A 12500-nucleotide genomic window follows, 5' to 3' on the forward strand; every position below is an offset into this window, starting at 1 on the left:
CTGTCTGTCTGTCTATCTGTCTATCTTTTATGGGTTTTTGTTGTTTTTTGTTGGTTTTTTTGTTGGTTTTTTTTTTTAGTTGTTGTTTTTTGCATGTGTTTATTTCTGCCTTTTATCTTTCTTCTTATTTGATGTAACTTGAGTGATTTAGATTTGATGTTTTCCAAAGGCCATCTAGAAATTTTGCTGTCTCTATTCATGCATAATTAGTCATGAATTTTACTTCTTTTTCTTCAGTATGATTACTTTTTTTTTTTATTCTGACATTCCTTCATAAGTCTTGTCCATTTGTAGTTAATGCTTTAATTTTGTGTATGTATTAGTGTTTCTATGAGAGACAGCAATGCTTGATATTTCTTAGCACATATAATAAACCGCACAAATAAATCATTCCACTTTCCACGTTGTCCAGTTTAAAATTCTTGTTTCATCATATCCCAGTAGATCTCTCAACTCCAGTCAGTCATTCCTGCCACATGACCACCATTCAGCCAATCACATACAGGCTTATAAATAGCTGAGCACATGGTCTGCAATGACTTGGCTTTGCAAGGCCTGGCAAGAAATTTCTGCCCTGCCTGAGAGAGCTGTGCATGTGATGGCTTGCACATAGCAGAAAAAATTTGAAGCAACCGTAATTGTTGTGGTGGTCAGTGCAAGTCGGGAAGAAATGAAGGTGTCATTTTACCCGGTGGAGGGGTTGGGGAGGGGGACGGGAGGGGCAGAGCTTGGTGCCTGAAGTGGAGAGGCCTGTTAAATAAACTGATATTTTGATGAGCTGATATTCTGCATACATTGCCAGCTTAAACTGTCAGTGGAGATGAGCTGATATTTTACATACATTGCCAGGTTGAACTGTTAGTTAAGGTGAGCTGATATTTTGCATACATCTTCAGGTTGAACCGTTAGTAGTTTCCAAGAAATGTTTTCTGTACAGATACTACCAATGCAGAAAGCCAGCTCTGCTATTTTAGTGTGATAATCTTGTAGCCAGCGCCTTTGATTGTACATATTTAGCAGTGCTTTTGATTGTGCACACTTGCCAGTGAGAAGAGGAAAGTTTAAAGTATTTCACTGTATAAGTTTGTTGCACATATCTGGCAGCTTCTAGTGTTGAATGTAGTTCATGGCAGTTATTCAGTTCAGTTTGCTAGTTCAGTTGAATGTCTCAACTTTGTTATAGAGTATCTGGAATGTGGAACGGTATGTTGCAGGAACCTTTGCAGATTATCGTCGCAATGGGTAATGGGAGCGCATGGCTTGATTAGTCTATGAATTCATGTATTTTTGTATTAAGTTCAAATCATCCTCATCAGTATTTACTTAACTGTTTATAAGTTCACTTAACTATTATTTAATTTAACTATGTTGAAGAAAACTTTATATTCTACTCCAACTGACAGAGTTTTTCTCGAGTTGTTCTCCAACATGTCCTGGTTCAGCACTGTGTCTCCCTAGCAGGGCGGGCTGGGGGTGGGGGTGGGGGGTCTACTGCTCCAGTGGACACCCCGAGTTGAGCTCAAGGATGTCCTATTGCAGCACTACATCTACCTAACCAGGTGGGGGGTTGGGGGTAGGAGGGGAGCGTGGTGGGGGGTCGATTTACTCCTGAGAGGCAGCCAAGGGTGCTCTGCCCAATGCTGCAGAAAATGTGGTGACAGAGCGTGCCTGTACAACCTCCTCCTCCAGTTTGTTCCAGTCTGCTACTGTCCTGACAGAGAATGAGCATTTATACTGCTCCCAACTTGTCTGGGGGACTTTGTAGCCATGGTTGTTTTGTGCACATGCTTGGCGATGATGTTGGTTGCCATGTGGTCTGTGTAAGTCTTCATTTTGATCTTCCTCTTCATTTTGATCTTGCAGTATTCCTGTATTTTGTCTGTTGTACATATTTGCCAGAAAAACATATTTAAGTTTGTTTCCGGCATCTGGAGTGTTACTTTGCTAGCAAAATAGTGTAGCATTGCAGACTAGTAGAATTATGAACCTGTTGATTGTGAAGCCATTGTCTTGGAAATCAGTGTGGATCCTAAAGGTGCTCTGCTCATTGTAAACCAGATAAACTGATGATCGAAGTTTGCTTCAAAATGTCAGTTACAAAATCTGACTGGTAAACTCTTGTATTTTATCAGTCAGAACAATCCCAAGTGCCAAATCGTGTAACATTTGATAGGTTTTTTTGTTGTTGTTTTTTTAATGAAGAACTGGATTACCTTGGTTCAAGGAGGAGAATTCATCGAAGGACCAGGATATCTATTAAGAACAGGAAGACGTTGAAAGATTTTTATTTTTCATGACTTGAAAGATGTTTTTTTCATCTGTTTGGAAACTTCATTTGCTCATCACATGAATTGTGTGCGTTGCTCTTGCTTGTGATTGCATTATTTTGATATTCCATATTTCAAAATAGATGAAAGGACTGTATTTAAAAGAATACCACTGGACACAGGCAAATCCCCATAATCATACACCACACCTGTTAAACCATGGGATCCCTTGTAAGTGGTGAATTAGTGTTTATAATGTAAATTGCTGTCCAACAATCAACCAAGGGGAAAGCAAACTAACAGACAAGCCTCCATGAAAGGAGCCAGGTCAGCAGAAGTCAAGCGGTTGCATATAAACTCAGTGCACCATTCATATTTCATGCTGCCAGCTTCACAAAGCAAGAATGTTTATTGTCTGTTCCCAGTTCAAACTCTGCATGTTAAATTCATTTTTCAATTGGTAGATTACTACCATTCCCAGTGAACAGTGGCACTAGATTTTACTTTTTTCGTGCATAATGGTGTTGCCAGATTCATATTGTAAGATAATTTCACAGTCTTGTACATGATTTCATAGCACTTTGTTTGTAAACTCTCACCAACTTACTGTGATAATACCCAAACGAAATATGGGGTGTACACATTATCTGCAAGACACTTGGACTGTTGTAACCACCACTCTAGTGTGCAACATCCTTTCATGTTGTTTGAATAGATATGTGCACAGGTCAGAATGTTCACACTTTAACAGCATCTTGTGCTCAGTCACTGCCTAATGAAGGTGATCCAAACAGCGTTTCTATCATGTAGAAGTGGTCAAAGTATAAGAAATGGAAATTGCTCTTGCTTGTTTGCAACTGTTTGTTCACAGTTCAAGCATTTCAAATGATTATTTCCAATTTATCAGCAGTCGTAAATTTGGTGGATCTCTACCCAGCAAATGTCAAATGAACTCTTCCATGATTCATGCAGCAATTTTGATGCTGAAAACAATGATATTTCAGAATGATTATTGCAGTCATTGACAGTCACTGATAGTTGCAAGCAACACATGAAATCCCTGACAGTGTGTTTTTCACAAAATCATTGCTACAAGGCGAAACCAGTGAAATAGGGAAAGCTGCCACAGCTGCAATCTGTTCAGGGTGGAAGGGTAAATATCATTTTCCTTTTTTTGTGTGTGTGTCATTTTTTCAGTCTTGATGTGGCAACATTTCTCAAGGTATATGATTATACATGCATCAATAATTAAGTATGATGACTTCGTTTCATCAGTGTCTGTTTGTGTGTATGCATTTTCTGCTTCATCAGACCCTTATTAAACAGGTGGCTGAACAAACAGTTACCAGCTTATTATTGTTACATTATGTCACTGTGCAGTTTTGCACACAATATGATTTGCATTATACATTGTTCTGTAAACCTCAAAACATGCATAGCACCTTTCCTCATTTATTTTAAAAGTATAGCTATATACATGGACTTATTCTAAAACCCCAACATATTCTGATTGTCAAAGTTTGTCATTTTTTTGTTTTCTTTTTTTTTTTCTCTTCTTTTGCTGCATGCATGATAATGATTTTTCATACAGGTTGTGAAAAATAAAGGGCACCAAGTTTAAAGACATTTAACATTGTTGCATCTGATCAGTGACTGAAAGTTGAAAGCTTGATGTAGGACAAAGGTTCTGGTGCAGACAGGGAAGGGGAAGGAAGCTTCAAGGACCAGATGTGAATGTTTGATTTAAAAAGAAAGTGATGCACCAAACTATCCAGTTCCAATGTGTAGAGCTTTACAACGTTTTCCTGCAGTGTATATTTTTTCTTTTCTTCTCTTTTTTTTTTTCACCCTTGAAAACAAGGTTCTGTTCTTTCCTTTTTTCAAACATAAATCACAATTAGTTTCAACGTATCAAAATTCAGTGTGTTATAATCAGTTCTATTCATTTCCTTTTTTTTTTTCTTCTTTTTTTCCAAACATTTTTATTCAATTTTTACATTTTAAACACACATAAACAAGTAACTATTCATACACACAGACATAGACATACACACACACATACATGCACACACACAGAGAAACAAAAAGAAGTACTACTACCACTACTACTACTACTAATAATAATAATAACACAACCAAAAGAACATGCTGGCAAAGATCAATGAATCAAGATCAAATATAAGGTCGCCGGGCACAGTCTAAGGAATCTGATAAATTGTAGGTTGTTAACCTCACAATAGTTAGCACATATGTGGCCATACTTTAAATTGCATAGTAAGATACAAAATATAGTCATAACAATATCAGAACTGTATAGACACTATGTATTCTTATTTCAATTTGTATTTTTTTAAAAACAAGGATATATATGGAGACCATTTGCTGATAGTCATTATAAAGAAAGTTTTTCCTAGCTATATATTATTCAGCTGTATATCTATCCATTCATTTCCATTTATTTATCATCAAACATATTTTCTGGTCCAAGGAAGGGGATAAAAAAAAAACAACTGGAAAAGTTCGAGGTTGACAAAAAGGAAGAACATTAAATATGGTGATAATTATGTTTGGGTGATTCTTAGCAAATACAGACATACACACCAAGACAAAAAATACACAAACAAAACAAACCATTAAAAATTGTATACATACATACATGCATACATACATACATATATACACACACATACACACGCATGCATACATTTATATACATGAACACACATATGCACACTTCTACACAACATGAAATCCATACCATCTTTTGTAGTGCGTTCATCATTACATGTTCAGTGTTGATTTCATAATAAGATTATCTGAAAAGATACCTGCAGTGTATCTTTGTCTCCCTTCTTTTCTCATGCCATTGTCTTTATGTATAAATGTATCATCCATGTCTTATATCATCATATATATTCATTGTCTTATCCCTTCACTATGTAAATTAGTCAAATTCTTGTGCAATGTTGTTTTCGTTTCTTTTCTTTGTTTTTCTCTCTTTTTTTTTTTTTTTTTTTTTTTTTAATAATCATTATCTCTTCTTATGCAGGATGTTTGTCTCTTTGTTCATTGTTAACTGTAGTCTTTATCTTCATAATGACAAAGCATTTGAATGATGAAAGTAGTATAATTGTGAGAATAAAGTTATCAGCAAGCCAGAAGAGATCAAATAAAATAAAATAATAGGCAAAAAAAAAAAGAATAATTATGCAAAGGAAAGAATGAAGACTTCATAAAAATACTTCTGGCATGTTGTGTTGCATGACATTTTGTAATATAAATTTCAAACACAGAACTTTAGTTGCAGTTTTCTAATAAATAAATTACAAGTGCATGATAATAAAACACACACACACACACACACACACACACGCACGCACGCACGCACATACACACACACACATACACACACACACACATGCACACACACACACACACACACATACACACACACACACACACATGCACACACACACACACACACACACATACACACACACACACACACACACACAAACTGTAGAACTGTGGCTGCCTGTTTATTTTCTATTCCCCTTTCTCTCATCATCTGCACAATGTACATTCTCCATATCCTGGATTTGTTTTGTGGTTGATTAGTCCTCTCTTCTGTTCCCCAACTCCCCCCCCCCCCCCCCTCCATCCCCAACCATTTTCTGGGTCTTTTCTTTATTTCTTTGCTTTCCCTAATGCATTGCGGACATCACCACCATTGATTTCATAATCGCACTGGTTTATTTTCTCACTGTCTAAACTCCAGTGATCTATAGAAGAAATGTGTTTGTGCAAAGTAGCAGCCAAATGCATTTCTTTTCAGGCTGCACAGTTTGCTCTTGTTTTTTCGTTGTTTTGTTCTTTGTTTGTTTGTTTGTTTTCTTGTTTTTGTTTTGTTTTCATCTTTTGGGGGTTTTTTAATTCATAAATGAGATTCGCACACAGCTGTGCATTTATGCTCACTCACGCACATGCACACACAAACACACACACACACACACGTGTGTGCGCACAAATGCTTATGCACGCATGCACACACACACACACACACACACACACACACACAATGTGAAGAATGCGAGGAGGCAAAGGATAAACGCAGTTATAATGCATGTATTGTGACAAAAAACATACAGATAAATCATGTCAGTGCAATGGTTCAAACACACTCACAGAACTTACCATCAAGAGTGAAGGTTATACTATAGGCTACAGAGGGAGGGAGACAGGAACAGGCAGACAGAAGTACAAAAGAGATCAGCTGATATCAATGACTAAACTGAAAGCTTAATTCCTGATTGTTGCAGATTGAGTTACAATTAAATAGCTATATGTGGCTTACGTAGTTCTCTACAAGGCTGGTGATAAAATCCCACAGAAATCGTCATAAATTAAAAGGTTGTGGCGTACAAGCAAACTTCCCTGGTGGAATGCTTTGGGGGGGTTTTGACAGATACAGCTCAGCATGTCCGATTCATGAAGACATGTCAGAAAAAAAGGGTACCAGATCTCCAGGTCCACAAGAAATACTGATGGAAATATGTTTGTACAACGTTCAAATACTACCACAAGTAAGTTTTGCTTCAGTAACCTAGTCACGAATGTATGGAATCAACTGCCACAGCATTTAAAACAAGTACCCAACTCATTCAAGAATCAACTGGACAATTCTACAAAATTTCTAACTGTTTTTTTAGAGAGTTCGATGAATAAATGAAATGTAAATGAAGCATTCGAACCTTGACCAAAGTCGTAACAGAATGTGTCATGAGATCAAAGAAGGGACTGTTTATAAGCTTCAAAGCTAGCTTTTGTCTCTAATCTACTGATTGGTCTCGGGACAGCGTGTTCTGTGGACTACTTCATTATTCATAATTTTTTTTAACAACAATTAATTTTGATCACAATTAAGACACCGTAAAATGGTTCATTAATACATATTTTGTGACAACTCGAAAACTCAGTAAGCTGTACACCTTGTAATGAAAGCACAAGTGAAATATAAAAGTGCATGATAAATGTTTAGTGGACTAACGTGACAACTACATTTTTGTAATAACTAGCTTGAAACATAAACAGGGATATTCATACTGTTAATGATATCGCAACACAAATATTTGTCATGCATACGCTGTACCCGTGGCAATTAAGAGAACTAAAATCAGCTGGCGCGTAGAGGAGATCGATATGATTCAGGTCTTCAGGATCACTAGCAAAATTGATATTGACCTTAGCACTTTTTCCTCAGCTAACAAGTCTGATATAACCAGAAACTCAAATACTAACCTCTAAACCCAGTTCTGCAGGACTAATATCCGCAAATCATCTTTCAGCATAAGAGTTATTAAAGGTTGGAATGCACTGTTGAATGTAACGAAATCAGCTAAAAATAAATAAATAAATAAATAAACAATCAAAAAATCTTCTTGACAGTGATTCTAGATCATTAGTGCAGAAATATGACATTGATGAATAACTATTAGGCAAATTAGCAGGCAAATGTAATACCTAAATGCAAACTACTGTACCAATTCTAAAAATAGAATTAATTTTTTTTTTAATGGACAGTGATAAATGATAGATATATTTTTAGATCAGTGGGTTTCCTCTTCAAAGATCAGAAAAAAAATGTCTAACTGCAAAGAATGCAAAGGGATAGATAAATCTACAAATGAGTTCAACAGAAAACGTACGTGTTCACATCCCAACCTGACGTGGACTGATCGTCAGAGATGAACGACGTAACAGCGGCTTCGTTCGGCTGACACACAACCATATTCACCGACAATACGAAATACAATTTGTCATTTTCAGAATAGACAGTGGTCACACACAAAACCATATTCACTGACAATACGAAATACAATTTGTCATTTTCAGAATAGATAGTGGTCACACACAACAATATTCACCAACAATACGAAATACAATTTGTCATTTTCAGAATAGATAGTGGTCACACACAAAACCATATTCACCGACAATACGAAATACAATTTGTCATTTTCAGAATAGACAGTGGTCACACACAACAATATTCACCGACAATACGAAATACAATTTGTCATTTTCAGAATAGACAGTGGTCACACACAAAACCATATTCACTGACAATACGAAATACAAGTTGTCATTTTCAGAATAGATAGTGGTCACACAAAAACATATTCACCGACAATACGAAATACAATTTGTCATTTTCAGAATAGATAGTGGTCACACAAAAACATATTCACCGACAATACGAAATACAATTTGTCATTTTCAGAATAGACAGTGGTCACACAAAACCATATTCACCGACAATACGAAATACAATTTGTCATTCTCAGAATAGAGTGGTCACACACAACAATATTCACCGACAATACGAAATACAATTTGTCATTTTCAGAATAGATAGTGGTCACACAAAAACATATTCACCGACAATACGAAATACAATTTGTCATTTTCAGAATAGACAGTGGTCACACAAAACCATATTCACCGACAATACGAAATACAATTTGTCATTTTCAGAATAGACAGTGGTCACACAAACCATATTCACCGACAATACGAAATACAATTTGTCATTTTCAGAATAGACAGTGGTCACACACAACAATATTCACCGACAATACGAAATACAATTTGTCATTTTCAGAATAGACAGTGGTCACACACACAACCATATTCACCGACAATACGAAATACAATTTGTCATTTTCAGAATAGACAGTGGTCACTCAAAAACCATATTCACCGATAATACGAAATACAATTTGTCATTTTCAGAATAGACAGTGGTCACACAAAACCATATTCACCGACAATACGAAATACAATTTGTCATTTTCAGAATAGACAGTGGTCACACAAAACCATATTCACCGACAATACGAAATACAATTTGTCATTTTCAGAAAGTGGTCACACAAAAACATATTCACCGACAATACGAAATACAATTTGTCATTTTCAGAATAGACAGTGGTCACACACAACAATATTCACCGACAATACGAAATACAATTTGTCATTTTCAGAATAGATAGTGGTCACACACAACAATATTCACCGACAATACGAAATACAATTTGTCATTTTCAGAATAGACAGTGCTCACACACAAAACCATATTCAACAACAATACGAAATACAATTTGTCATTTTCAGAATAGACAGTGGTCACACCCAAAACCATATTCACTGACAATACGAAATACAATTTGTCATTTTCAGAATAGACAGTGGTCACACACACAACCATATTCACCGACAATACGAAATGCAATTTGTCATTTTCAGAATAGAGAGTGGTCACACAAAAACCATATTCACCGACAATACGAAATACAATTTGTCATTTTCAGAATAGACAGTGGTCACACACAAAACCATATTCACTGACAATACGAAATACAATTTGTCATTTTCAGAATAGATAGTGGTCACACAAAAACCATATTCACCGACAATACGAAATACAATTTGTCATTTTCAGAATAGACAGTGGTCACACAAAACCATATTCACCGACAATACGAAATACAATTTGTCATTTTCAGAATAGACAGTGGTCACACACAACAATATTCACCGACAATACGAAATACAATTTGTCATTTTCAGAATAGATAGTGGTCACACAAAAACATATTCACCGACAATACGAAATACAATTTGTCATTTTCAGAACAGACAGTGGTCACACAAAACCATATTCAACGACAATACGAAATACAATTTGTCATTTTCAGAATAGACAGTGGTCACACAAAACCATATTCACCGACAATACGAAATACAATTTGTCATTTTCAGAATAGACAGTGGTCACACACAACAATATTCACCGACAATACGAAATACAATTTGTCATTTTCAGAATAGAGAGTGGTCACACACAACAATATTCACCGACAATACGAAATACAATTTGTCATTTTCAGAATAGACAGTGGTCACACAAAACCATATTCACCGACAATACGAAATACAATTTGTCATTTTCAGAATAGACAGTGGTCACACACAAAACCATATTCACCGACAATACGAAATACAATTTGTCATTTTCAGAATAGACAGTGGTCACACAAAAACATATTCACCGACAATACGAAATACAATTTGTCATTTTCAGAATAGACAGTGGTCACACAAAAACATATTCAGCGACAATACGAAATACAATTTGTCATTTTCAGAATAGACAGTGGTCACACAAAAACATATTCACCGACAATACGAAATACAATTTGTCATTTTCAGAATAGACAGTGGTCACACAAAACCATATTCACCGACAATACGCAATACAATTTGTCATTTTCAGAATAGACAGTGGTCACACAAAACCATATTCACCGACAATACGAAATACAATTTGTCATTTTCAGAATAGATAGTGGTCAAACAAAACCATATTCACCGACAATACGAAATACAATTTGTCATTTTCAGAATAGATAGTGGTCACACAAAACCATATTCACCGACAATACGAAATACAATTTGTCATTTTCAGAATAGAGAGTGGTCACACACAACAATATTCACCGACAATACGAAATACAATTTGTCATTTTCAGAATAGAGAGTGGTCACACAAAAACCATATTCACCGACAATACGAAATACAATTTGTCATTTTCAGAATAGACAGTGGTCACACAAAAACATATTCACCGACAATACGAAATACAATTTGTCATTTTCAGAATAGACAGTGGTCACACAAAACCATATTCACCGACAATACGAAATACAATTTGTCATTTTCAGAATAGACAGTGGTCACACACAAAACCATATTCACCGACAGTGGTCACACACAACCATATTCACCGACAATACGAAATACAATTTGTCATTTTCAGAATAGACAGTGGTCACACACAACCATATTCACAGACAATACGAAATACAATTTGTCATTTTCAGAATAGAGAGTGGTCACACAAAACAATATTCACCGACAATACGAAATACAATTTGTCATTTTCAGAATAGACAGTGGTCACACACAACAATATTCACCGACAATACGAAATACAATTTGTCATTTTCAGAATAGTTAGTGGTCACACAAAACAATATTCACCGACAATACGAAATACAATTTGTCATTTTCAGAATAGACAGTGGTCACACACAACAATATTCACCGACAATACGAAATACAATTTGTCATTTTCAGAATAGATAGTGGTCACACAGAACCATATTCACCGACAATACGAAATACAATTTGTCATTTTCAGAATAGATAGTGGTCACACAAAACCATATTCACCGACAATACGAAATACAATTTGTCATTTTCAGAACAGACAGTGGTCACACAAAAACATATTCACTGACAATACGAAATACAATTTGTCATTTTCAGAATAGATAGTGGTCACACAAAACCATATTCACCGACAATACGAAATACAATTTGTCATTTTCAGAACAGACAGTGGTTGGTGACAGGTGAAGAGTCACGACTGACACCTGACGGGCAGCAGAAGCAAACTTTGCGCAGGATCTTCAAGGAATTAGTTTTGAACCTTGGATTGCCTGCCGCGTACAGGAAAGGGTTGACAGACGACTTCAGCCACAGGAGCCAGGTGAAGACCTCAAAGGCGTTATCGTTCACACAGTCTCCGCAGAAAGCGATGATGATGGTGGAAATGATGTAGGGGCCCCATAGAACGAGGAAAGCCAATATGAAGATGAACAGAGACCGGGCCGCTTTCAGATCTGACCTCATCCTTTTTGTCAGCTTTGGGGTTGTATCGGACACGTTGTTTTTGTTCTTTGTTGTACTGAAGCAGCAAAAACTTCGACGAAATGGAGTGGGTGATGGTGGCCGTTCGCGGTTTGGGGAAACAACAGAAAATGTCGAACCGGGATTCATGGAGTTTTCTCCCACTGAATTGCCCCCGACAGTCACTGTGGGGTTTTTGACTGCCCCTGTCAAATTATTCAAGTCCAAAACTGGTTCTTGAGGATTCGACATTCTGATACATACTTTGAGGTTCTGGTTGCTTGGTAATTTCTCATCCTCGCCATGCTTTGTTTGTTTAACATTCCTGTCACAGGAAGAGACCGGCGCAGCAGAAGTGAAGCCGTTTGGATCTGCAGAGCTGTTCGCTTCGTCCCCACCCTGACTTGGACACGTAGATGTTGCGTCTTGTGCCTGCATGCTGTTACCAACAGCGTTCACACGTGTCCTCAATGCGTGGC

The 12500-nt window shown here is 36.5% G+C and overlaps 2 protein-coding genes across 2 annotated transcripts in view; both read right to left on the reverse strand.

Moving 5' to 3' along the window:
* Positions 1 to 1850, reverse strand: part of LOC143299151 (uncharacterized) — a 6008-nt gene extending 4158 nt beyond the window's left edge. The window contains exon 1 of the mRNA XM_076612280.1: positions 1736 to 1850. Within this exon, the coding sequence (XP_076468395.1) occupies positions 1736 to 1850 (115 nt within the window). The remainder of the gene's footprint in view (positions 1 to 1735) is intronic.
* Positions 1851 to 11718: 9868 nt separating this feature from the next.
* LOC143299152 (histamine H3 receptor-like) overlaps positions 11719 to 12500 on the reverse strand; it is a 2275-nt gene continuing 1493 nt past the window's right edge. Inside the window, exon 2 of the mRNA XM_076612281.1 lies at positions 11719 to 12500. This exon is cut by the window's right edge and continues 385 nt beyond it. Coding sequence (XP_076468396.1) covers positions 11719 to 12500 — 782 coding nt within the window.

This window comes from Babylonia areolata, chromosome 24 (assembly GCF_041734735.1).
Source record: "Babylonia areolata isolate BAREFJ2019XMU chromosome 24, ASM4173473v1, whole genome shotgun sequence".
NCBI classification, from domain to species: Eukaryota; Metazoa; Mollusca; class Gastropoda; order Neogastropoda; family Buccinidae; genus Babylonia; species Babylonia areolata.